The sequence below is a fragment of the Crocodylus siamensis genome, chromosome 10 (assembly GCF_052110815.1).
Source record: "Crocodylus siamensis isolate JL-2025a chromosome 10, ASM5211081v1, whole genome shotgun sequence".
Classification (NCBI taxonomy): Eukaryota; Metazoa; Chordata; order Crocodylia; family Crocodylidae; genus Crocodylus; species Crocodylus siamensis.
This window is the reverse complement of record NC_143404.1, coordinates 5377651-5405160: the sequence shown is the minus strand read 5'-3', so window position 1 is coordinate 5405160 and position 27510 is coordinate 5377651. Positions and strand designations below refer to the sequence as shown.

Genomic DNA, 27510 nt, shown 5'->3' with positions numbered 1-27510 from the left:
AAAAATGTGGTATATGTAGATGGGGGTGTCATTAACAATAATAGTCCTACTTTGGAGTTGGTCTCAGTTCAATGCTTTTACAAGCGAAAGCAAAGCTGGGACAGCTTCATGGCATGTGGCAACCTGCAGGTAGTGGGAAAAGATAGATGCCCCATTCAAGCAAAAATCACACTACAGATTGATCTGATTTAGGGCTTTATTAAGCTTCTGGAAGCAAGAAGACAGATATGCATCTATTTCAGCAAGTGCAGACTCCCAGGTCTTGCACCAAAGATTCCCACTAGTACTTAAGCATCAGCACCTTGTCCGGTTTCTTCATCTTTGCCTGCCAGGCAGGGGCATCCAGCTTTTTTTCCACTGTGTGTAGTTGAGCTGTGGTCTCTGTCAGCATGTCCATTAACAACTCAAGCTGCAACTTCAGGTAATTGTTCTCTTCCAGAAGGGCCTTGTTCTCCTTCTTGAGGACCTTGTTGGACTGCTCTTGGCCAGAGGAGGGGAATAATTGCCGAAATGGAAGCTGATGGGTAGGGCTGCCTTCACTCTGCCATTTGCCATCCTGGAAGACAAACTTTGCATTGCTCAGCTGAGCCTCTGGCAGGCCATAATCCAAACCTAGTTCCATCTGCCGGGTCTTGTGGTCCAGCAGGTAGAAACTGGACAAGGAAGTAATTTGGCGAAGTGGGGGCCTCCTGGGCAGAAATCTCCGAGAGAAATGGGTTGCCCAGTACTCGTGCAGGTCCTGTACTATGTTGGCAATAGTGTCCATGGCAAGGAGAGCTGAAAGCAGAGCAATTAGTCAAGAAACCTGAAGCAGGAAGCTGTGGAATCCCAAAACAAACTACAGCAGGAGGTACAACGCTGAGAAACTAGATGAGATAGCGCTGAATTAGATGAGAAAACTAACAAGTACAACCTAACACACAGGCTCGGCTACCTCAACCCAGCACTTTGGTCTAGGCCGGCACTCGTAAAATACCATTCCTCAGCTCTCTGCATAAATCACCCTACCAAGCAGGGAAATCCTGGAGAGAACATGCAGCTCTGGTATACAGGTTAAAGAGGCATCCAGACACATAAATATAATGTAAAAGTTGCACCTTTGAAAAGTAATATGCAGAAACTCTGACCCAGTTAGTCTCTAAAAAGTGTTAGCCTACCCTCTTTCACCCTGAAGATGGAAGTCATGAGCCCAGACAATTCTCTTCCCTGGCCCCTAACAACCACACACAAAAAGATTCTTCTTTTCATTGATGTCCCACCCCCATTGAGGAAACAAAAGTCCATCCCCTGCCTTTCTTATGGAGCCAGCAGTAGATATTCTGCAGGTCTGCAGAGAGGGAGAGAGCCAGACAGGCAGGGTTGAAGGATGTGCATCCTTCTTCTACCCTAAGAAAGACAGGAGTGTGAAGTTGTCCCAGCTTTTCCATGGGCCCCTCTGTTCTCCAGAATCCTGGGCCACATCCAGATGAGCGTGAATGTGTGTTTCACCAAGGACAAGTAGCAGTGGCACACACGCTTTGTGCCTCTGCTACTTGTACCTGGGGAATGCCAGTGCTTCATGCACTCTGGCATGCGCAGGTTACCCCAGGTGGGGTAGGGGAAGCTGAGGCCAGCAACTGTATTGGCCCCAGCAGCCTTACTTGGGCGCCTTGGAGAGCTGCAGTCATGGCGCGCCTGAAGCAGAGAGCCTGGCCACCAGCTGGAGCATGACCCTGACCGGCCAGCCTCCAGTTTTGTGCAGCGCATGCTGCTGCCATGTGCACTGCCCCACTTTTTTTAGGCGTGAGTTTTTTTGACCCGGGGATCTCCCAGGGTCAGCCCCCCATGCTGTAAAGTAGCACTGTGGGGAACACATGCACATGTGGTGTGTGATGCCACAGACAGCTCTCCAGTGCCACATACTGCATGTTGACGCTCATCTGGATGTGACCCCAGAGGCAGCTGTCAGGGAATAGAGGTGTCCTTAGCAGAGGGGCTGCTGTGAAACTGCACTGCCACGAAGCCTGAATCAGAGCCAGTGCAGAGTAAGCATCAATGCCCTGGCATCCCCAGATCTCTGCAGATCCACCCAGGTTGGGAACAAGACCATGGGGGTATACCTTTTCCCTGAAGGAACAATCAGGTCTGAACTTAAGGTGATTTCCTCCCACCCCCAGGTTTTCCCTTTGGGCTGTAGTCATTAATTGTGTGCTCAGCTTTTTCATTCTTATTAGAAAGTCAGATACCATCAACATAAACCAAGAAAGAAAATAATACCTCCCTGGGAGCCTGTCAGCTTAGTGCTATGCTGAATACACCAGCTTAGTGAGCAAGCCAGAGCCTTTCTACTAGAAGCAGTATTGTCATGTGCGGCGCTGCCACCACCTCTTCCTTTAAACCCCTCCTAAAAGCCTCCCTCTACTACACTGCCTGCTCAGAGCTCCCCTATGGCACTGATTGGGAAAGAGGCAAGTCCAGACTTCTCTTTTTCTGCTAAAGCCTGCTTGTTTCATTTCCTCCTTTTCCTATCCTACCTCCACTCTAGCTGTATGTGTGTACCAGCTGCATCATGTCTGACACCTGGGCTGTAAGGCCCTCTGAGACAGGTTGTTTTCTCATCTGTATGGTGGCTGGTACAACTGGGCTCTGATCTTTTACTAGGATTCTAGGTGCTACTGCAATACAAATCATAAATAATAGTGTGTTGGCCCACGCTGTTCTGGGGAGAAGCAAATAGCTGATCAGTATTTAAAAATCATCTCTTTAAAGGAAGAGGCAGCTTGTTATGTGCTGTCTTAGTGCCTTTGGTTTACTCTCCTTCCCTTTCTTTTTCCTATGTAAATTTTATCCACCGGTATTTATACTTCAAACATGAGAATCCTGCCTCAGTTCTTCTCTAGGTCCTTCTCTCCATTGATGGTCATTGCTTTTAGCTCATAGTTGCTTTTCTCCCTGCATTTGGGTGTAAACACTTGCTTATAAATAAACATCTAACTTTCAGTTAATCTGCAGACCTGATTAATTCTCCTGAAAGGCACTGGCAGTCTCAACCCAGTTCTCAGCTGAAGATTACAAAAAAGGAAGTGCAGTGCGGTCTCGTGCTACTATTGCTTTGTGATTTTTTTTTCCTTTGTGCGCAACGGGCTTTTAACTAAAGCTTTTGACTGCAGAAATCAAAGGGGATCTTTCTGCTGAAGGGGAGGAGCTTGGGCAGGCACCAAGATGCATCTTTATGCTTAAATTACATTCTACACACAAAAAAATGCATGTTGTATGAGAGGTGCTTATGCTCCCTCCCTCTCTGCTAATTCTCAAAGCTGGGTAATGCACAATGGGTCTCCTGTTCATTCTGTGCATACAAGGAAGGCTTTGAACCCACGTTACACCTTTGTCATCTTGTTTTCCACCTTATCTTGCAAAAGCCTGTCTTCTTGCTCATTAATTACACTGAAATGGGTTGTCGGTTATTAAAGATGGCTGAAAGCTCCCTTGCCCTGACCTTCCTTATATCTAAAGTTTGGTAACCAGCAAGACCAGTTTTGAAGCCATTTTGAAGCACTGATATTCATTCTGCTTACATGGAGACCAGCCAATCCAGCCACCTCTCCGCTCAGAAGCTATTGCATGTTCTTTGATCCACAGCCCTCCTCTGTTCACTGGCAGCCTATCCAGTGCTTGGGCCCCTGCCTCGCTCTTCACATAGGCCCTAAAGCATCTGAAAAGATTTTCTCCCCCCCTGCCCGTGCCAATCCCTCGGCTACCTTTTCCCTTCTGTCCTTTCTTGGGTGCTCATCTATTGCTTGTCTGTTCATTAGCTGAATGCAGACTTGGAACTCATGTAGTTTCTGTGCCAATCTATCTGCGATGGTTACAGGCGTGCTGGCTTTTGCTTTTGGTTTCCTTTTAATCACTCCAGTTATACTAAAACAATCCATCAGGCAAATGCAGCCATGTTATAAAAGGTGGCTTGTGTTATTGCAGTTAATTTCCCTTGCCAAGTCAGAATAAGCTATACTGATATAAGGATGCTTGTACCAATGTAAATCATTCAGACTAGCTAAGTTGCGCTGTTTATACCAGTATAGTCAAAGCTGTAAAACTTTTTTGTGTAGGACTAGGCCAGTGCTTTTATTTTACAGCTTGGTAAGCTGTACCAATAACTCACCAGGCCCGGTATAGGGAGCTTTCAAAACCCACCGGCCCCAGTCGTAGGCCTGTTGAAGTTCACGATTCCAAGGGTGCAGGATCAGTCCTGCTGCTTCCTTTCAGTTCCAACAATACTGGTCACTAACTAGCCCCTTCCTTCAGCTACTCACCAACATAGAGGATTTAGTTTCAATTCAGTAAACCCTCAGGAGCAGTCCCTTCAGGAGCCTTCCTCTCTGGTATTGATTTTTCACCTCCCCCCTTGAAGTTATGCCTGGCTCATGTCATCACCCTGCTTGCAGTGACTCACAATACCCTGTCTCAACCAGCCATATTTATACACACCAAGGGGTATCCCAGTGTCACCTGTAGGCTTTCTACGTACCAGCAGGTCAATAGAGTGAGAGAGGCTTAGAGACTGGGTATTTCTCCAGGGAGAGAAGTCCATAGCGTTACTGCTGCTGCAGAGAACATCTGTGCTTTGAATACCTGCACTTTTATCCAAATAACAGAGGTTATTTCCCCACCCCTTTCCCTTTCTTTTATCTATTCCTTCCTGGATCTTTCTGTAGTTCATTTCATTCTCTCTCAGTGGGAGTATCTGGTTTTCAGTTCCTCACTAATCACTCCTTCTGAGCCACATAAACTAGAAACACAAAAGGAGCCACATTGGGCGCATCTACACAAGACGCTAGAAGCACGGTGGACTAATTCTGCTGTGCATTAGCACATCACAGTGAAAGCTGTGCTAATGTGTAGACTAATTCTTTTATTTTTCGTTCAGTAGAATTAGTCTACTGTGCTTTAGTGTCATGTAGAAGATGTGCACCAGTGCTACTGCGCAGTAGTGCTGGTTATGGCGCTTTAAGCTAGTACCTGTTATTACAAGTACTAAACTTAATGTACCATAATTCCAGCACATTAATGCAGATGGAAATGTGTCCATTGTTTGGGACAGGATATAGTCTGGTCCCCTCCACCCTGCAAAATGTGAATGCAATGAATTGCTAGCTTGTTCCAGAGTATTTCAACCAACTGCAGCAGGTCCCCACACATCCTATGCACCTTTGCAGCTCTGTTTTTGCCTCCAGGAGGGAAAGAGATGTTAACTTCCTTCCTCTTCCCTAACCCGTGGTGACACATATGAGATAAAACCCTAATGAGGACAAGGCAGTAGTAGCATTAATATGGGTTAACTGATCAAGGCAAATGCTGGCCTCTCTCTCTGTACTGCTGCTGTGCAAAAACTACAAACCACCATGAGCTCATTAGGATTGTAGCCTGCTTGGGGTAAGAACACACTTTTAACCTGGCAGGGCTGCATCTTGTGTGCAGAAAGGCACTCACTTCAGCTACATGCTAGCCTGGCTGAAATATGCAGCATTTACATCATTTAAGCTGTTGACAGTAGAGACCATGGGCTGAATCTTATCTCATTTTATGAAACAGGATTTCATGTGGTTGCATAGGTAAAATAGTACTTATGCAGCCATGGAACTGCAGTTTTGGGCACTCACAGCCAGCTTGAGATTCTGCTTTACCCTGCAACAAAACAGAATTGCCCGATGTATCCCCGCAGTGTAGACATACAGCTGCCCACCTGCCATTTAGGTTCATGAAGGAGAATAGGATTTAGCCCTGTTTTTCTGCTGTAACAGACCAGACCCTTCATACCAAACCCAGGAATGTCTAGGCCTGACACAGGAAAACTAGGGTGCCGTATGTTTGCGACTCTGATCAGCTGAGCTCATTCAACCCCCCAGGAGACTCCTTACATCTATCCAACCCAGCCCCCAAATCCTTCGGGTCTCCCACCTTTTCTCCTACAGGGACTCCGTGCAAATCCTCCAGTCTCTCCCCTGTGCTTTAATATGTCCCCATTCCTTCTCCTCCAATAGTGTGGGCCCCTTTAGTCCCCTCTATGTGCAACCTTTGTCCCACATATGAGGCTCCAACCCCCTCTCCAACCTGTGGGTGTATGCGCTTCCATGTTCCCTTTCTCCCTTCCAGGTTTTCCCCACCCCAGCAGGGTCTCTTTGTGTGCCCACCATTCGTACTAAGCAGATGTCCTGCTGGTACCTAAAGTCAGTAGGTACCAGTGCCTGGAGGTGTAGGACAGGACCGAGCACAGAGATGCCCTCAAACTGAGTGTAAGCTTCTGCAAACACAGCCAACAACATGGGTCACACAACTGAATATTTACATTGCATAGCTTCGGTGTGACTTCCTTTCCTCCTCTTGCCTTTGATACCATTTGAATTTCAGTCAATAAAAACATCATAACAAAATGGGGCAGCCAGTTTGTAATCATTTAAGGTCCTAGCCCGAACTTTCACACTGCCTGAACTTTCTCACTGCTGCAGCAATCTGGATCCTGAGAGAGGTGGCTACAAATCCCGTGGTCAGCTTTGGGAGGGTGCAGCACTGGGCCTTTCTAATTTCAGCACAAAGGTAACTTAAAAACATGCTCTTTCTCTTCCACCACGAAACTGCTCAAAGCCACAGACATTCATCTTGTCTTCAGATTGGACTCATTCTTTCCTTTCCCCTCCTTTTCATTTTCTCCGCCCTGATCAGGCTAAGTTTGAGGCTGACATGTCTGGGTGTTATTTAGACCAGACTGACCTACTTCTTTCCCTCCTGTTGGCCCCTGTGTTACGGATGCTGCTGCTATGGCAACCTGTGTAACACGCCTGCATCACAAAGAGAAATCTCCATTCAATGTGCCCTGTGCATCATTTGCTGCTTTCAGTTCACAGCAGGTTTCTCTCACAAACATCCCGTTAGAGCATTCAGAGCTCAGCTTCCACAGATCTGCTCAGCTGGTCCCATCCAGCAGGGCCTTGTGGGTACCATGTTGCTATCCTTTGTCATCTGGATATATCCCACTGCCAAATTCTGCAGCATGGCATTAGGGGCACGGTGCGGCTCGGTTCTGCATCTCAACGTGCAGCTGTCAGCAACCTGACAAGCGTGAGCACACACGTGTGGAGGCCTGCCTGCCGACACATGCACGCTGCATGTGATTTCACAACTGGAGTGTAGGAAAACACGTGTGCGCATTTTTGCAGCTTGAGGGTAACCTGAGGCCTGTTCATCTCCAAAACCCTGTGCTAAGAGTTTAGGGGAGCGTGGTCATTGTGTAACACGCAGATAACTTCGTGCCGGGGCCTTGTACGAGCCTGCCGCGCTTGGGGGAATTCAGGCCTTACCACCAAAATAGTCAGCTGCAATAGCAGCATTTCCCCCTTGGCTCAACATGACTAATTCTGAAATGCCTTCGCAGGAACATGTTTGTCAGTCTTTCTTCCTACACGGCACAGCAGCCTTTGTGAGCAGTGCCACCTGGCGAGAAGCTCTCCTTAATGCAGTTCAGCAGAGTCCAGGCCTGAGCTTTTGTCATTCAAAACCCCAGACACAAAATGCCCTTTGAGCCCCCCCAGCTCTCTCTCCCTCCCTCTCTCTCTCTCTCTCCCAAACACACAAAAAGCAGCAGAAACACCACCGGGAAACCAAAAGGCAAGTCTGCTCTGAAAGGTGGCTGTGAAGCCGCTGCAGGTAGGTACGCAAAGGAGCTGGAGGGAGGAGCGATCTCCAGCTGTGAGAGTGCTGTAACTATGCACGTATAAGTCCTGTTCCCTGTCTTAAAAACAAACTTGATACCTTGAGCAAAAGGTCTCCTGCTCTGCTCTTCAACAAAGGTCACACGCCAGACAGAATCCAAGTCTCACCCCTGATCGGACTTTGGCTTTATCAGTTAGGTCATAATCATTCATAAATAGTAACCTTGTGCCCAGGTGGCAGAGACTCAACATGCCTCCGTGTGGCCCCGAGGTTGATTGAAAAGTTAGGAAACAATAAAGAAAAATGAGCAGTATCTTTTTATTTTTTTGAGCCACTAGGATCCACTTGAGTCACATAATCAAGCCATTTTCTGCAACCACCAGGGCTAGAAATGTCCCGTTTTTAATTGAAACCGAGTCTCTCCCAGAATGACAAGACTCCTTGGAGCCAAGCTTTTAATTAAAACTTCAGCTACTGTGAGACTCAAGGGAACTGGCAACATTACTGTCTGGCTGTCTGCCTTTCCTACATGCTGTTCTAATTGTCTAAAGCAACCATGTTACAATAAGATAGGGCCAAAACGGGGTGATAGGCCAGAGACCCCCAATTAAACTTTTGTGAATCTTATAGAGCCTCTGTGTTCCTACAGGAGAGAGGACATGGGGGAGTGGGGTGCTCCACAGCTGATCAACGATACATGCCACTGGGAAGGAAGGGGAAGGACAGAGAGGGAAGAAGTTCCCATAGATTTAGGGCAAAACCTTGATCCTGGTGAAGTCAATAACAACACTTACATTAACATCTGTGACAATAGGACTTAACCCTTAAAGATTTCCATGGTAGTCCATGTCCCATTTCCATAGTAGTCCTGGGACAAACAGGAAAGACTTGAGGCAAACTCCACTGTAGTCAATGGGAATCTTTCCATCTACTTCAGTGGCCTTTGGTTAGGCCCTCAGAACAGACATGATGCAAGATCCAACCCAGACCCACAGTGGGACATAAAGTATTGCTCATCTTTACCATAGTTATAGTCCCAACATTCATTTTTGCCGTGACTATCAGCGACTGGCCGCTTCTCTTTGCCCATGTCCTCCTAACCTCATTCTCTAGCCACAACAACCTTGCAACTCCAAAATAATTTTGTGTCCCTGTATGCGTATTGGTTCTACGTGTACTCATGTATCATGTGTTAGAAACCATCTGTAGTCTATATTGTGATTTTAATTCTAAAGTGTGCCAAATCCTTTGCTGTTAAATGTACAAGGCAGCAGAGAGTGTAGCCAAACTGCTTACGGTGTCTTTATTTCTACTCTGGCTTATATCAACCTCAGCCTTCTCCCAGCTCTCAGGATCCAAACAGCTGAAGCAGTGAGAAAATTCAAATCAGGACCCAGATATTACAAACTGGCCATCCTGTTTGTATTACCTTGCCTTATTTTTATTTGCTGAAATTAAAGTGGTGTCAAAGGCAAAAAGGGGAAGAGGAAGTGACCCTGAAGTTATGCAGTGTAAATATTTGGCTGTGATCTATGTTGTCGGCTGTGCTTGCAGGGGCCTTACCCAGCATCTCTGTGTCTGTATCTATCTGTGTAAGGTGCTTTCTCCTGCCCTATATCTGTGCTCCACTCCAGGCAGCTAGGCCAGAACCCGAGTAACTGAAATAGCATTATAGAGAAAATGCAGGCCCTTTTAAGAACAATAGCTGAGAAGAACAGCCATTAAACATTATAGGAGAGAGGAAGAGTCCAGTAGTAATCAGAATGACTCATCCCAATGGTACAAAAATCCCAGGGTCAAAAACTGTTGAGATTGGCTTAAAAATCATGAAACTTTCAAAACAATTTATCAGAGTTCTTTGCCTTTAACTTACTAATTTGGAGGTTTTAGGGTCATATTTTTAATGCAACCCTTCTGCCAAGCACCAGTTGGTAGCAACAAGGGCCGGGTACAAATTTCAGGGTACACAGTAAGTTTTCACTGTACTCAAGCCCCCACCCAGAAATCTGAGATCACTGAATTTGGCTGGGGTGTCCCGCATAAACAAACCCCCCAAAAATACCAAGCCGTGTAAACACAGAGGACAGATTTACTACAGAAAAAAAAGGCAATGAAACAAAGGAAAACACCACGTGCGATTTAAACACTCTTAACTCCCAGGTATAGTTTCTACTTTGCACCCCTTTTGGGGAGACTCCACCCATGCCCAGGCAGTCTGGGACTTGGGGGCTCACCCAAAGGGTTAGTTCCAGGTCCTGTACCCCCATCCCTGTCCGCTCAGCAACAGGCTGGGTGAAGGGACCCACACCGGAGAGTTCTGTGAGCTGCTCCTTGAGTTTGCGTCACCTCGGAGGGCAGCTAAGTCCTTCTGCGATGCAAGGGCCTCCTTGTTGCTTCCTAGAAGGGTGTACAGCAGCAATCTCCACTTCCACGTGGAGGCTTTGGGGGGTGACCACACTCCAAAATTCCTGGATCCAAATCCTAGAGCTCCAGCTGGAGCAGAAAACTGCAAAAGCATACAAAAGAAAAGGAACCAGACCTATCCTGGTGTGGGCCTGGGCTGCAGATGGGGTCAGCTACCCAGCTAGGCTGGCACAAGCAACTGATATAGCAATGGAAAGGACCAGGCTCCAATCCTGACCCACACATTACCAGGCTCTAATCCTGGTGGTTTGCTCCAGGGATTAATACCCCCATGATATTATCTTACCCCAAACCCAAGAAAGCAGAGCAGGGGACAGAGAGAGGAGGGGAGTCCCAGACTCAGAGACTCTCCTGCTCCCCTGAGAGTTCCCCTTCATGTTGGCTTCTCTGGATTGGGCCCTCCCTGGGGTCCTCCTAGCCCCCAGCTCCCTCTTCCTACATACCTGGTGTGACATCACCCTAGCTTCTCCAATCAGGGCTTGCCATGCTTCCAGTTTTTCCTTTTAACCAATTAATTAAAATAAGAACATTTCCCAGGTTAGCCAATCCGACTAAGGGTGTACTCCCCTTACTTACACGACTGAGCCCCATACTCTCTTGTTTCCAGTATCTCTAGACAAAGGAGCTTTCCTGCATTTCTCCTTCCCAGACTAACAAGCGGGCAAGATACAGAGGACATGATCAAATCCAGCATATATAAAGCATGATCATCTCTTGAAACCAAAACACCTTTGTAGTGCAAAGTGGCTTGTACATTGTGTGTGGGTTACATTAATCCTCCTGTGCCATCCTCAGAACTAGAAACTAACAGTAAAGCAAACAGAAGCCAAGATTCTCCCAAAATTATGCAGTTCTAGAAGCAAAGACTTGGACAAAGATGCCCAGTATCCCAAGGCTCACAAGTTGTCAGGCTGAACGTTGTCAACGCCCAGCATTTACATCTCCAAAGCATTTGCAGTTTACTTCTCACCACACCCAGCCTTAAAGAGCAAACAAGTCATTATCTCTCTTTTACAGACCAGGAAATAGGTACACAGAGCCATAAGTAACTCACCCAAGGTCCATTAAATTCCCCTGCCTGTTTTGACAGGAGGGAGGAAATGGATTAATCAAGCAGGGGCAGGCAATTATTTTGGGCGGAGGGCTGCTTACTGAGTTTTGGCAAGCCATGGAGGGCTGCATGATAGACAGCAGGGGCAGATAAATATTCATTTTCTAAATTTTTAGGGGCCCCGCAGGCTGGATAGAATGGCCTGGTGGGCCACATCTGGCCCCCAGGCCACATTTTGCCCACACCTGGATGGGTGGGAGAGCCACAACAAAGCAGTTTCCTTCCAGCCAGCTGCTGGCAAGGGAGAAAACTCTTGCAACACATGGGAAGCAAGTGTGTGAGGCAAGAGGGACCTGCCAAAGGGCATGTCCCAGACCGGGTAAACAGTTCTGTCCAGAGGAGGGATGGGGTGAGGGTAGGGTCCACTGGAGAGAGAGGGGTTGAGTTCTTTCCTATGCTGGTGTGATGATCACAGGCAAGTCATTCAGCCTTGGTCTAGGCCTAGGTTTTACCAGTCTTAGCTATTGAAAAAGTTATGCTGGTACAACGCATAATGTTGGTTATACTGGTCTGAGCCCCCTTCTAACAAGATGACCACATTCCCCTAGGCCCTACAACCAGCTAGGGGGGTTGCAGTGCTTAAACTAGCATCGAGTTCAAGAACTGTTACCTGTGGGTACGGGGGGACATAACTGAACTGTACCAAGAATGTCACTGATTAGGAGTGTGTTCATGCCTGTCACAATTCAGAGGTGTCCGCACATATATCTGTCACGGGGTCACGTAGGTGCCCCGTGACTGGGATTGAAATTGCCAGAGCTGCCAATCACCAGGGCAGCTCAGGTGCCAGTTGCCAGGGAGACCAGGCGGGTCAGGTGGCCAGAAGGGGGCAGGGCCGGGCCTTTATAAACAGCTCAGGCTGGAGCCTGGCCAGCAGTTCCCCTCTGGTAGCTGCAGGGGTGGTGGCTCTGTGGGAGAGCTGAGCAGCAGAGTCAATGGTGGCAGTTTGACTGGCTGCAATGATGTGAGGGGAGAGAGAGAGCGCCCAGACAGACATATGGGTGAGAGTCAGCATGATGTGGGGTTTGTATTATAAGCCTGGCGCTTATGTTATGTTGTAGCCGGCTGGCTGACTCTTTGGTTTAGTTATGGCTACACCGGAGGACCGGGTGAGGCTGTAGGGGTGTGAGGAGGCCTCACGGGGGCTCCCCAGTAGCTTGGGGGTTCCTGGTGCCCAGCAGGGGCGTAGTGCCACTATGGGCACAGTGAGATGAGTGCTGGAGAGGTGCTTGGTGTGTGGGGGTTGTAGCCCCAGCCGCGGGGAGCGTGGCAAAAGGCCCTAGAGGGGGGCGAGAGGCTTCAGAAGGCAAGGAGCGGGGAAAAACCTGAGAGACAGGCCCTGTGGGGCGAGGCCTGGGCACGGCAAGCCCAGGGGCGCCGGTATCAGGGTGCAGGTTGCTTAACCGGCCCAGGGGCACTGGTTGAGGGGCACCAGTGGCATGGTAGGCCCAGGTAGATTGGAGAGGGGCACTGGGGAGTAACCAGCCCCAGGGGCGCCAGGTGGGTGACAAGCCCGGGGGTGCCAGAGCAGGGCACCAGGGCAGGATGAGCCCGAGGGGCGCCGGAGAGGGTGCCGAAGGGCAAGGGACCCAAACAACGTCCAGAGAACAGCTGCGAGGCTTGGGGCGTGCTGAAGGGAAGGTAGGAGGCATGCATTGTCCTTAAGGCAGGGATGCGCTGAGGTACCCCATACGGAGTAGGGGTAGTAACACTCACACCGTTCACCAGGGGGTAAAGGCAGCCTCCCATCTGAACTAATTGTCATCAAAGACATGGTGGGTGAGAACCAGAGGGTGCTGAATCACCTTGAGTGATGGTAGGGAGTACACGGCTGCTCCTAGGCCCCACGCCCTCACAATATCACCAAAGGTTTTAAGTCGAAAGGTCACCTTTCAGGTATAGTAGTGCTTTGAGCTGCCACCAGTGGAGGGAGCAAATGTCTTTCTTTTTATTTTTTTAAGTAGTACTTTTCATGTTCCAGGTCAAATCAGCCAAATCTGTTCCAAGTTATATCAGCTGAGCAGAATATAATCATTCCAAAAACCATATCAATGGAACTGGCAGAACTCAATCATTCCAAACACCGTGTATGGTGCTACAATGGGGAAGCATCCTCTGTCCTAGGCTCTCACACTGAGATTTCGGATATTCCCAAATCCATTGGCAGGCATCCATGCAGGCCCAAGCCCAGAGGCCTTGGGATTCAAATGTCCCCAGTTGATCTTGGCCCAGTTTCCCCAGGATTTCCCTAGTAGTGGAGAAAGACCCTAACAAGTTGGATCGCATGGGGAGCTGCCTGGACCATTGCCTCTACTTTCTCGGGCTGGGGTTTTTGCTTGTAGCCATGTTGGTCTAAAGACGTTGGCAGGCAGGGTTCTTTGGGTAAATGTGACATCTTTTATTAGACCAACTGAGTAGTTGGAACAAAGTTCTTTGCAAGCTTTTGGGCACAAGCACTTGCAAAGTACTTTGTTCCAACTACTCCGTTGGTCTAATAAGATATCACATCTACCCAAAGAACCTTGCCTGCCTTCTGGGGCTAGGTATTTTGGGGGCTGCCAAAGGTCTGTGCCTCAGGCTGCAGCCTTTAAAAAGACTTTCCCTAGAACGACCAGAAAAACAGAGCCAGTGCACAATTGGCACTTAATACCGCCAAGTGGCTGCCAGTCCCACGCTCTGCTAATATGAACTGGTGTATTAATTGTTCCTCTCCCAAAATTAGAGGCACCTTCCCCATCCACTTAAGTAGTGAGCCAGACCAGAGCAGCCAGTTGCCGTGTGGGGAATGGGGCAGAGAAGGGTGCAGTCAGTGTGGGATGGCTGGAGGACTGACCAGACGCTGGACATGGGAAGTTTGGTGCCTGCACATAACACTGAATGGGTTCAGGGAAAAACCAGTTCAAAATAATACCTGATTATCCAGGTATACTATTGAAACATTCTGGGAGGTTTACATTGATTGCTCTGAACTGCACACTTGCAGTTGCACCCACAGTTAAAATGGTCCAAGCGTTATATGTGTAGAAAAGGCCAGAGTCTCTCCATGCTTCATTTTCCACTACTGCCCTAGAGGGATGTTGTGGGGACACCATGAGACATTGTCCAAAAAAGTGATTGAAGTGAGTGTGGTAGGGTGGGTGCATTTGCAGGTAGCCGGTCTGTCAGTGGGATTTTCTTTCAGGTTACAGCCTGTCACACTATTAAATTCTGTCTGGACCTAATGTGAACTCTGCTCTGATTAAAGACCATTAGGCAGCAGTGAACTGGCAAGGTCTCTGAAGGAAAGGAGGGAGCTTTCCTTCCTCAAAGGGTGGCCTTGTATGAAAATAAACTCCAGTTCCTCTTATGGAGCAGTGTGCTAGAGTGGAAAAAAGATGTAAAGACGTGGGGCCAGAGCCTGTCAGCAGCACTTTTGTAATCCTGATGCTCTGGCTGAGCCATCCTGCAGCCCCACCACACCACCCAGCACACAGGCAAGCAGCCAGGCCTCACATGGGGCAGGTGCGGGGGTGGGCAGGGTCTGGAGACTGGCAGGGTTGTAAATCTGGCTGCCGCTTGAGGGGGACATTGGAGCAGTGATAAGCATCCCAATGAGCTTGAGTGAGACAGCAAGCAAGGCTTTTACCAAAGAACCAGACTCTGCAGGGGCACCCCAGGACTGGACAATTTTGTTTTAACTCTTTCTACACCAGTAGGTTATTCTGCTTTAAAAATGTGGGGCTTGTGATCAACTTGTAAGAGATGATGGACTGTATTAGTATGAGGAGCTAAATAATAGCTCATGATGGGACAGAAGTAAGATGCCTCTACCCCAGGCATGTTACAAAGTCTGCATAAAAAAAACAAAACCTCTTTTCTAACAGCTTTTCACCAAAGCTGTTAGAAGAACATTTTGGCATTGTTGTTTGTATTGTTATAGCAGCCAGGGTCAGGGACCCCATAGTGCTATGGACCTTTGGTGTCACTTAGATTTAAACCTTTCCCTGCAATGGTTGCTACCCCACAGATGCTGCTACACTGGCTGAGGGGGTGAGAGCCAAGAAGCAGAATTCACTCAGGGGGGTTCTTGCTGCTCAAGCTGGATGAAATGCAGGAACAGCATTCATCTCAAGCATTTTTTTTTTTTTGGCTTTCCTGATTCTAGGTGTTATTAATGGCAGGCTCGGGGACCAATCTGGATAACGTTTTTTTTTATAAGATTTCTTTAACTGACAGTGTGTTAATGTAACTGCTTTTCACAATATGGAAATGAGATGGAGTCCCCCTCCAGACTTAGCACAGACAGCTTTGCATTTTTAAAGCCACAGTACCAACATTAAGGGCTGGTTCCCAGAGCACTCAGTGTTTTGGATCCTGAGTTCTTTAGAAAACCCAGCATGGGAATCATCTGGTAAGAGATGAGACCCAGTTGTGGGTGCTGAGCTGTTGAAAAAATGCTCCTGACTGAAAGTTGCTGAGCAGTCAACTCTCGGCAAAATCAGCAAGAGCTGCAGGTGCTCATCACCTCTAAAATTCAGAGGCTACATTACTGAAGTCATGTAAGACATCTCTTCTGTCCCATTTTATAGCAGGGAAACTGAGGCAGGGATCAGATGTGATTTGGCCAACACCCACTGGCTAGTCAGGTGTGAATGTTCTGTGCTGCACGCCAGCCTGGGAAGGAGGACACGGCCCAATGATCTCACGGTCATTTTATTGCCACTACTTTACATATATATTGTTGTGCAATAATTGTTTGACACTTGTACATCAAAACTGCTACAGTCATCCTTATTAACAGAGAAGCCCAGCCAAGGTCAGTAGTTATTAGTTTAGTTATTAAGTGATGGTGTTATTTTCTGCCAGGGGTATTGACTAACTCTCTTTAGGTCCCTTGATCCATGTACTAAGGAGAATAATTTCTATGAGAGCCCTAAGCTACCCATCTCACAGCTTAAACATGCCTATGGCCATCTGTTCTGGTCCATATAAATTCTTGTCAGGAGCATACAAGGTTCTTGTGTCTGTGAGCCCACCCAAAAGCATTCTCACATGCCTGCCTCAGATGTGACCCTGAGAGCCAGGGCGGCTCTTGAGGAATGAAATGCTCCCATGAGCTCTCACCTGGGGAGTCCTGCAGTTCCTGTGTCTTGCAAGAGTCTGCAGTTGGCTTAGTCAGGCAAAGTTGCAGTTCTTTGAACCAGGATTTCTTGAAATAAAGGCTTCAGTCCCAGACCCCAAAGTAAAAGCCACGTGACACCAACGCATTGCATACAGCTTTGATGGTTTTCTGCATAGACTTAAGGCCCAAACTGCCCCTGAGATTGATCACTTGACATCCAGCACCCATGTCCCCTCTATAGTGTCACCTTGATGTTGTGAATCAAGGCAGGGGACTATTAGCCCATGAACTGTGTTCCCAGTGAGCAAGCTCAGATCACCAGCTGTCTTGGGTCTATTGGTTGCCTAATCAAAGAGGAATCAGCCCAACACAGGGAAGTAAGTCACAGCATGCCTGCCCAGTCTGGAGGACAGTCTCACCTTCGGTCTGTCTATTCCAAACCAGGAGCTCAAAGCTGCCTCTTTATATGGCCCTCATTTACAACACAGCTCGTTCCACTGCCTGCCTTTGGATTCTCCTCATTCTTCTCTCATCTTGCCTGACTCCCAGGGTTAGCAGAACAAAGAAACAAAAGCAAGGGAAATCATAGTTAAAAGGTCATGCAGGGCACAAGTTAGATGCACTGTGTGGCAGGAGACATGCCAAAAAGCCCGATTAAGTCATCTTGTGCTTGCAGCAGGTCAGAAGCTCTGCTGCAAGCCAGAATAAATGGGTAACTTGAGGTGACATCCTGTGGCTGCTCCACAGATGGTCAAAACAACACAGCAAACACCTTTCAGATGCATGCAATAAATTACCTGGCTTACAAGCACTGGCATCTAGCAGGGTCACCCTTCCCAGTGCTGCAGCTTCTGCAAAAAGAGGTGAGGTCTGGAGAGACAGCAGAGCTGGCAGCTGAGAGGCGGGGAGGTGTTCCCCGAAAGCCTCCTTGGGCATCCCCTCCAGTGCCCCATGTCACACTTCCTCTGGGTTCTGCCACCCCACCCAGGGACGTTCCTCACAGCCACTTATCGCAGGGCAGCCTTGGCTGGCTTCACTCCAGTGTTTCCCTAGCAGCTCTTGCCAGTTCCAGGGAGCCAACACACGATGTGCTCAAAATGTGGGAGCTGACATTCCCTACATGGGAAGGCAAGGCTGAGGACAGCAAATCTGTTAGTAGAGGTATGACACCTGTACAGGACACAGCATGAGGACAGGATGAAGCGGGCACTTGTGAGTGTGGCAGAGAAGGCAAGGCTTTGCCCAGGTAGATGCTTTTCTCATAAGTCCATGAGCCACAGGACATTCAGCCCCACGTAGTGAGAGAGCAGAGAGTGCAGGATCCCAGCTCCTGACAGTCCACTGAGAATCCAGATTAACCCAGCGTTGAAGTACATCGGGGTTAACCTGGAGGGATTGAAAGTGAATTAAAAGCACTGGCCTCTCACATGACACTCCTTTGCAGTAGGGGAGAGAGGTGTAGAGAGGGTAGGTCACACAGGCTCCCTCACCCCTCCCTGGCCCAGACCTTCCCTTTCCACCCGTACTAATCCCCTCCCCTGGCGCTGGCTCCCCTGATACTTATGATCAGGGGAAGCTCAGGACCTCAGAAGACTCTGCACATGTGCTCTATACCTCCTGCCCCAATCTGTACCCGTGCCCCTGGCACCGTCATGACAAGGGCAGTGGTGTTGGGACAGGTTTCCCATGAGATGTAATGCAGCCTTTATGAAACATTATGCCAGGATTCTGCAACGTCCCATACAGTCACTGTTTCCCTTACTCTAGCCCCGACTGCACCTCCCTATCTGGGGGGAAGAGAATGCTTGGCAGCTCTGATTCTTCGTGATCTTTCAAAGGGAGGCCTGAACAAGGCGAGGAAAAGCTGTAGCCTCAGGAAGTGATCCCGGCCACACACCTCAGGCTTTATATCCCTGTACCCAAAACCCCAGGGGAGCTCAATGCCTGTGCCCAGCAAGTCACCATTACCTTCCTGAGGCGGACTCCTTATACCCTGTGAAGTAGAGGTAGCGTGCGTAAAGGTAAAGCAGGCCACAGACAGCAGCCAGACCTGCAATGGAAAGGAGACAAATCCTAGCAGCCCACACCAAAAGCTTTGGGGAGCTGCCCGGGCACCCAAGAGATGTGACTACTTCTCAGCTCGAAGCCCTGACCACCCCTCCGGATGGGCAGAGCTGCTGCCTGACCTCTCTGCTCCCAGGCCACCCCTTTCAGACTTAACCTCTGGGGGAGATCCTGGTGGCTCCATATCTACTATGAGCGCGATCCGGACAGAGGACTGGGGAAGCCAGGCCCGTCATCTCTGACTGCCAGCGCAAGGCTAGCACGCCAAGCTATGGAGAGCAGATGCAACATTTCCTGTCTGACCTGGTAGCCAGGTAGTCTCACCTTGATGGAAGAAGAGGCCAGCCTGCCAGAGAACAGCCAGGAAGATGGGGAAATACTCCGAGCAATTCACCCTGAAGGAAAAGAGGAAGAATAGGGTTGTTCCTTCTGCATCTCCCAGGGGATGCAGGTTCCTGTGTTTCCACAGACAAGTTTTCCACAAGCCAGCACCCAAGCATGGGCAATGGTGCCCGCAGTCCTGTGACCAGCATTTTGTCTCACCTTCCCTTATTTTGTCCTTGCCTTTGCCCTTGGCACCTTTGGGCCATAGTATCTGTCACTTATGGCTGAGATGTGTATGGGCAAATCTCAAGCTCCCCTGTGCCCCAGCCACTCATGACTGAGCCACAGCAGCTAACCTCAGAGCAAATCCAGCATGGCCACTACTACCTGTGGTGTCAATGCATGATATCACAGTGACGCTGCCATCAGGGCCCTGCCAGACTGAGCCAGTGCCCACAGGAAGAATGTATAGCTCTGATGGGTCTGTGAGAGCGTTACCAAAAACCCAATGAGCGCTGCACCAAGACACCAGATTGACTGACAGAGCAGGTGAGGTGGGGGGTACCTCCTCATGACTCTGGCCCTGGCAAAACAGTTCCTCCAGCTCCCCCTCTCTAGCACAACACTGTAAGCACCTCCAGTCCCGTGAAGCCTTATGAAGAAGCTGTCTGATCAGCTCTGCCACCAGTGAGAGCCTGGGAGCAGAGGCAAAATGAGATATTTTTGTGCCCTGGGCAGAGATACCAGGAAGTGGGGTAAAGGGGAATTGGTGCCCAGTGCTTCAGAGTCTCACCTGATCACAGATGCTCCCCTCCCCCTGGATGCTGATACCACGACATGGGCTCCCTGGGGATGGCCCCCTCTAAACTGGCACCCTGGGGTAGGTGCTTCACTTGCCCGACCCTAGGTATACTACTGTATGGAGCTTCTTTAAACAAATAAATTGAAAACAGCCTCTTACTGTGCTCGGAAGATCCTCTCGAATTCTGGGGGCCCTGCAACTTTGGGAGGAGAAATGCCATACGTCCTCCTGGCATAGATCACCTGGAGGCTGAAGTAAGCTGCAAGGAAAGGAGTAAGAGAAGGATGATGTTACCAGCCTTCCTGGAGATGAACTGTGGTGATGGAGCTCCTTTGATGAGCTGCATCCTCTTACTACAATCCAACAGCACACAGAAGAGCGGAAAGGGAAGTTAGAGAAACATCCCAGAATGTAATGGGGCCATGTCTCCTGTCCCCCACTCCACCTCCCCCCAGCTTTCAGACTACTCCTGCCATAAAGAAATTAACCCCACCATAAAGAAATTATGTGGAGGCCTCCTATAAATACTCCCAAATGAATAAAGGAGCTTTTGGACAGAATCAGATTTCTCCACAAGTCAGGGGTTTCAGAGATGCTGGGTTTTTGGTGCTGGTCTAATAAAAGACATCACATCAAAGAACCTTGCCTGCGTATTTCGGAGAGGAGATTAGGGAATGTACCAGCGCTCTGACGGGGCTCACACAGTCCAGCTCACACGGCCTGGGCTCTGCGTTACACTATCTGCATCCCACATGGCTCCGTGTCAGTTTACTTTATCCAAAAGAACATGGAGAGGTGATTTGACACCCGGGCTCCAAGGTCTTTTCAAAGGAGACCGCACAAAATCCCGAACGGTGCACGAACTGACAGCTGGAAGCCAAAATTCGAATGAAAACTCAGCACAACTTGTGAACAAGTGGGGATGATCAACCATTTAGATAAACTCCCAGAGAACAGTGATCTTCTGGCAGAAAAAGCTCTGATTGCACAATCAGCATTTGCTATGGAAAAACTTAGGTTTCTTAGGAAATTTAAATTCTTTCTTGTGGAAAATTGGCCACCTGCCTGGGAAGTTCTTGTCCGCTTCAAGCTAGCCGAGTTCAATATATTGACCCTGTGCTTCGCTGGTTCTCAGCAGTCCTGCACACCCCTCAGCCCCGCTGCCTTCTTCTGCGAGGGAGCTCTCTGCCTGTGTTGGTCCAGGGCTGGGGGAAAGAGGGCAGCTAAATGCCCTTGCACGCTCTTTAACACGTGGGCAGGCCAGCAGCCTTATAGATTTCATAGATATTAGGGACTTCACAGATCACCGGGTCCAGCCCCCCTGCACTTGGGCAGCCTCTATGAATTTAATTTTCTGCCAATTGACAAGAATCCAAAATGTGCTCTTTTGTCAGGAAGTTCTTCCTACAGTCCCATCATCTGCAGCTCTTTGTGTTTTAATATGGATTTTTTTGTGGGAAGGGGTCAGGATCTGAACTGTTGTTCTCTAGCTCACCCTTACTTATGACAAAGATCTTTAGCGATGAATAAATGCTGCCGGTAGTGACAGTGAGAAATCCCCAATGAATGAAGATGGGTTTGCTTACTTATTTCACGACTGCAAAGTTAAAGTGAACAACTGCATTGAATTACATAGAATTCATCTGATCGAGTGCGACCATGTAGTACACTTATATCTTAGACTGGGGGTTTTCAACCTTTTTTTGGTTGGTGTACCCCCTGCGGCTGGTTGAGAGGCGGGGAGTCCCCCGACAGTCAGCTGACAGGTGGTTGGGGTGGGAGGGTGTCCCTTGGGCCACATTGTCAAAACCAGAAGTGCTGGCAGCGCCAGCGAAAACAAAAGCGCTGGCGACACATGGCACACAGTGGTGCAAAGTGCTGGCGGCCCCACCCTTGGCTTCTCCGTGTCACAGCCACGTACCCCCTGTGGCCTTCTTAAGTACCCCCAGGGATACGCATACCCCTGGTTGGCAACCCCTGTCTTAGACTCATCACAGAAAAATTAACAAATAAAAAACCATATATCTATCTAGAGATGTAGGATGCTCCAAATTAGTTTACTAGGAAAGTGCATATGGTTACATGGTAGTAGACGTGAATCACTGCTGTAGCCTTGAGAGATAAAGGAGTTTTTGTGATATCTTTTATTGGACCAACTGTATGTCTGAGAGAGAAGTTTAACAAACTTTCAGTGACCCAAAGAAGGGCAGAGTGTGTCTAAAAGCTTGCCCGATAAAAGATATCACAAAAAACCCTGGTCTTTCATACATAGCTGCTGCGTTTTCAGAGACACTCTGAAGACATTTGCTGGTTCAGCTAATAGCAGCATATGGGAATAAAGTAGTACCAGTAGTTTGTTAACTCCTAGTAACCATGTTCTATGTCCTGAAAGCCATCGGTCAGAACAGCACCGTGGTTTAAACTGGGCTTTGCGTGTTTGTAACCAATCCATAAACATGGTTACTTGTGATCTGATTGTGTCTGCATTGTTTCTGAAGAGGAGTATGTCATATAATAAGCAAAAAACCAGAACACTGACCATAAGAAAGATATGTTTTATTTGTAAAACAATGTTAAAGAGATAATCACTTGCATTCTTAATTTGTCTAAGAACAAACCAGGATTTATAAAGTCTTTTTAATTTGTAACTGTTCAGATACTGTCTGAGGACTGATAGTCTTCCAACATCCAGTCACATTTTGACGTTGAAATTTTTAAACATTTCATTTTGATCTTTTTCTACATGTAATCACTAGTGGAGGAGCTGATCCTGCCCATAAGCAAAAAACAGGCAAGGAAGGAACAGGTCTAGGAAGATCCTTCCCTCCCAGAACCCCTTACACCTGCTGGCCAGGACCGCGTTTCTCCGGGCCTCCATTCTCCAGAGCTGCAAGCTCCAGGGTTTTAATTTCAACTGAATGGCATGTGCAGTCAAGGAGCCGTAAGGAGCCTTCCTGTCAAACAGGCTCTTCTCGTTCTTTGGGAGCATCTTCTCATTTATGGAGGAAAAAAAATCCCTAACAGGTAGAGACTGAATCTCGGGGGGGGAAACCTCTATTATCCTGACATCCCTGGCCCCAGTGTGAGTTGGTCTAATAAAAGATCTCAGATTTACCAAAAAAACCTTGTCTGACTATGTCCTTAGACCAACACGGCTACAACCTATACCCCTGGCCCCAATGTGTGGTTCATACTGTTAGAAAACACTGAAGAACAGCAGAATGATAGGTACCAGGGCAGGCATTTAATAGGCAAAGTGATGCATTCATTAGGCAAACAGAAGAGTGGGGGGTGTTGATGGTACCTGGCCTGATCCAGTTAAATGCTTGGCTTACCTTGCTCTAAGACACCCAGAACTGTCACAGCCGCCAGAAGATGAATCTGCTCCAGCATGTTGACTCTTCCAGGCTATGGGCCCTGGGGATCAGTTGCCTGCTTGATGTGTCCTCTCCTCGGTTCCTCTCTGCTCTGATCAAGAGTCAGGGTCCTCTGGCAGACAGGAAGGCTGGGTGCTGGCAGAACTTGCTGGGTCCAGAGCCAAATGCCCAGAAATGGATGGTTTCTGGCTTCCCTTTTGTTTACAGATGCAGATAACAGAAAACAACAGAATATAAAAGGAGCCCTTGTCCATATTAGTATTTCCATTTTTGCCCTCTTCCAAGAAAAGGGAAAATCCCAAGAGGCAGGCATGAGCTAAAGAGAAAGGCAGGACTAGTAGCTGGGAGCAGAGGATAAACATTAACAGCTAGATTTCAAATCACCCCTCCCCTCCTCTTCCTCTGTCACGGACACATATGCATCCAGCACTTTTTCTTCACCTTGGTGCACAGCGCTCTGTGGGCTGCTCTGCGTGTTTGCTGAAGATTTCTTATTGTAGCGAGTCCAGTGCCCACTTGACCTTCTGAAATTCTTACAAAATACCCACAGGAACAACTAAGCGAAGCTGGGATTTAGCTTTATTACACAGAAATGATAAATAATTCCTATAGAGACTGGCTACCTATGCAGCCGTTCCACTGCAATGGGGAGACTGGACAGTAGAGAGTGTTCAAAAGACACGCAGATCTATTTTGCAGGAAAATATTTTTCCTGGAGGGAAATGCTGCAGGGCACGAATTTCAAAGCCACCAAGGAGGTTTAGACACACATTTCCCACTGAAAAGAACAAAATCCTCTAGTTAGAGTCAGAGTTCTCCGCCATGGCTCACAGCAGTATCAGCAGGAGCGCTGCCTGAGGACAAGCTGCAGGTTTAGCGAGGGTATCGCAATAAATCCACCGCATCACTTACACTTCATAAACCAGGAGCAATCCCATGAATGTAATGCCCATTGCTAACACAACTGGCATATGTGAGAAATGAATCAGGCTTTCTGTCCTTCCTTTGCGCTGTTGCTATGCAGTTTCCTTTGACTCCATCTCGGAGCAAAATCAGAAACGGAAGGCAAAGCAATCGATTGTTAAACCTCACTACAACAGAAATTAGATTAGCCCAACACAATTTACAGGAATTACACAGAGGAAATGGTACTGACAAACTTCCTATCGTCTAACGTCTTTTAAATAGCAAAAGAAAAAAAAATAATGCTTTTTGCTGCCTCTTTATGAGAGAGAGATGACCTGAAAGGTTATAAAAACATCCATGATTGTTTTTCTTCACTTAGAAGTATTAGCAATGCTGGGGTTTGTTTTCTCTGGCTTCATTTGAAGGTTAAAAAAGAGCCAGGGTCAGATTCTGTTTCATCTATTAAGTGCATAAGCAGACTTAGGCATCTAAATGTGACCCTATTCTGCTCTGTTCAAGCTAATGTATCTGCTTTGGTAACATGCTGTCATCTTACTCGGAAGACTGAGTCACAAAAACAAGGAGAAAGCAGAAGGACTCATCCATGGTCTGCATTACTTGTTTTTCAGAGGCTCAGGATTGCACTTAAGTGCTTGAGTCCACTTATATGCCTAAGAGGTGGACTAGAACTGGCCCTGGGTGTGTTTTCCGGTCTCAGTCATGGGGCAGTAGTTTCTAATAATTGACAAAGACAGTTTTTCTCCCAGCTGTTTGTCAGAGTCAAGTCTATTGACAAAAGGAAATGCAAAACAAGGCAAGCAAAGATGCTCCCTTCTCTTACACTGGCATAGATCAGGGAAAGATCCCTGACAACAGCGGAGTCACAGGCATAACGTTCAGGCACATGAGATGAGGACCAGGCCTGAGGAATTTGTAAGAATCAAATAAAATCCCTTTTCAACTCAGGACATCACAGTGCTGCCCACTCGCCTGTCATTCTGAAAAATAACTTTACGCATAAGCAGAAGAACGAACTAAAGAAGCACAGACTGTGGACAAAATTCCTCAGGCCACCTCTGTTCTTGCAAGAAGGCAAAACCCCTCTTTCTTTCCTTTAGCAGGTTATTCTTTTTTAAGCCATTTGAGGGAAGTGAGCTAGAAACACCTGCCTGTCGCTGCTGGGTTCTGATGGCCGTCCCCAAGGCCACGCACCGCCTGATGAGAAGGCCAGGTCTCAGTTACACCCTTATCTCCCTAGGAACCCAGTAAGCAAACCATATATCTGAAGCTCCTTTTTAAATCAGAGATAATGCTTCAGCCAAGGAGTAAGTGGCCTGAAGTCCAAAGCTACACATGCTGCCGATACAACAATTCGAAGAAACCTTTAGGAAAAGCAGTTAATGTGCCAGGGTGCTTTCCCTTCACTTAAAGAAAAGGCTTTCTTAGGTCAAATGTACACAAGCTATTTCAATCCCAGTCATAAGTAAAGATTTGCAGCACTATACAGAGAGGAGGCTGGATGAGAAGGAAGCCGTAATTAATAGATCACACACGGGGGAAAAGAATTCAATTCAGGCAGGTGTGTGTTTAATGGAGGCATCTCAGTTATCAAAGTTACTGTTTCTCTTTGGGGAAAAGCTGTCACTGTGACAGAAAAAAAAAACAGCACAATGTCCAGAAAGGATTGTGGCAAATATGAAAGCTATCTAGAGAGCTGAGACCTACTGGACCCCTCACTCAGCCGACTGGCACAACCGCCGGAGAGACTTGGTTCCAGCAAAAGGCTCTGAAAACAAAGCGCTCGAGACACGGAGGAGCAGCACCCCCATTGCCAACATGGTGCAGGGTAGCAGCGACCTGTCAGCCCCCGAGTACTGAACTTAGGCGTGAGATATAATAGAAATCATTGTACCTGTTGCGAGTGCTGAAGAAACTGCTCCCGAGCGCAGCTGCTATTCTTACTAAAAGATAAAAGAGGAGGGATTTTATTTTGAACACAGAGGAAATAAAAAAGCAGCTTGACCTCCAGACCGCTTCCTTCCTAGTATCTAACACACATAGCCCTGTCTTGCGAGGATATGCAAAGCCTGCAGCAAGTTTCCTCTGCCAATTGGAAAAGTATCTTCTTCCTTGGAGGAGGGTGTGTGCTGCACTGCTCCTGAGCTCCACCGTGGCTGCAATTGTGTGTCCTGTGCAGGGTTGGGAACAGGCAGATTTCCCCCTAGTGAACTCCCACCTCCCCCCCACAACAGGGGGGGTACGCAGTGAGAGATTGCCACTCCGTCACCGCGCCACATTCCCCTGCCACACTTCACACTTCTTGGTGTTCCCCATGGGGTCGCTGCTGGCACTTTGCCTGGCCTGCAGGCAAAGAGCTTGAGCTCATCCTCTATTTGTAGTAGTTTAAAAAACAGGTCTGTCATTCAGGGAAAAATGCTAGCTTGAGTTGACACCCTGCCACGCTGCTCTTTCAGGGACAGGGCAAGGAGTTATTCCCTCTCAAAAAGGACACCAAGCTCTGCATAAGTGGCCCTTTGCTAGCAGCAGTTCAAATGACAGCAGCATGTAACTTGATTCAGAATGATTTCAGTAGATATCTCTGGGCTTCCTGATTCATGACACCTCTTCGAGGTGAAAGAAACAATCCATGACTCCAGGGATTTGCTGGAGTAAATTATAGGGGGACCACCCCCACCCAAAAAAAAAAAAGTCCATAGCTTTTTCACAAAGCCATCACAAGCTTCTGCTCTGTGTAAGAAACTTCATCCTGAAAAAGCAAGGCAGGAAAAGACGAGGCCTGATACAGAGCCTCTGTTTTGTTTTAACCATATGGAAATGTTTCGGTGGGGGGGGTAGGGGAGAGACAGAGGAAATTGCCATTTTTAGAAAGTAAAGAAAATCAAATCAACTAATCTCGTTTCAAAACAATGTAAGAAGCCAGGGCTCCAGGGGATAGGAGAGGCAGAGCCATTTTGTAAGAAAATACTTGGAAATTGTTTGAAACCATTGAACTTAAGCAGTTCTGAGTCCTTTTCAAATACAGGGGTGTAGGTTGCAGCCATGTTGGTCTAAGGACACGGGCAGACAAGGTTCTTTGGGTGAATCTGATCTCTTTTATTAGACCAACGAGATCAGATTCACCCAAAGAACCTTGTCTGCCTTTTCAATACATGCACGCTTGTCAAACATATGCTCGAAGCTCTGATGAAACAACCATAGAAGCTGCCAAATGGAAGTTAATTAAACTCTTGCTACTGATTCAGGGGATATGAAATTATACCGCTAACTCTGGCTTAAAAGTATTCAACCACTAAGAATCTTTCCTTTGTTCTGCTCAGTCTCACAATGCTGTCACCGCACCATCTCCTTTCAGATTGTTTTGACAGTTGTCCAAACCCTTTTTCAAGCAGAGCATGAGAAATGGCAAAATCATACAGGACAAGTCAGTGTGGACAGAAGTGGAGGGGGGATGTGACAAGTTGTGGGCAAGGTAGAAGAGGGGATGGCTTATAATGAACCCCAAAGGAAAGGGGAGCACTGTGACTGCTCAGTGCTTCTAACAAGATCTGGAGAATATAAATGTTCCCCTTAGCATGGGGGTCACCATGCTAGTGGCTGCCCTGTCCCCCATGGGAGCCCAGGAACTGCAAGACTGATTCTTCAGAGGTGCTGAGCACCCACCCCTGGGAAGTGGAAGGGGGGGTGATTATAT

The 27510-nt window shown here is 47.9% G+C and overlaps 1 protein-coding gene across 1 annotated transcript; it reads right to left on the bottom strand.

Moving 5' to 3' along the window:
* Window positions 1–401: 401 nt before the first annotated feature.
* LOC149856156 (leukotriene C4 synthase-like) lies at window positions 402–25977 on the bottom strand. The gene is made up of 6 exons (XM_090020929.1): window positions 25711–25977; window positions 22851–23086; window positions 19675–19774; window positions 18714–18784; window positions 18294–18375; window positions 402–777 (listed from the first exon to the last, which is right to left on the bottom strand). The coding sequence occupies exons 2-6, from the start codon at window positions 22906–22908 to the stop codon at window positions 537–539; spliced, it is 552 nt and encodes a 183-aa protein (XP_089877055.1). The 5' UTR covers window positions 22909–23086; window positions 25711–25977; the 3' UTR covers window positions 402–536.
* Between the last annotated feature and the right edge of the window lie 1533 nt (window positions 25978–27510).

Coding starts and splice junctions, on each gene's coding strand:
- LOC149856156 (XM_090020929.1), bottom strand. CDS start 22,908: ATGCTGGAGCAGATTCATCTTCTGGCGGCTGTGACAGTTCTGGGTGTC. Junction 19,775..22,850: donor TCTGGGTGTCTTAGAGCAAG/GTAAGCCAAGCA, acceptor CTTTCCTTGCAG/CTTACTTCAGCCTCCAGGTG. Junction 778..18,293: donor AAGGAGTCCGCCTCAGGAAG/GTAATGGTGACT, acceptor CTCTGCTTTCAG/CTCTCCTTGCCATGGACACT.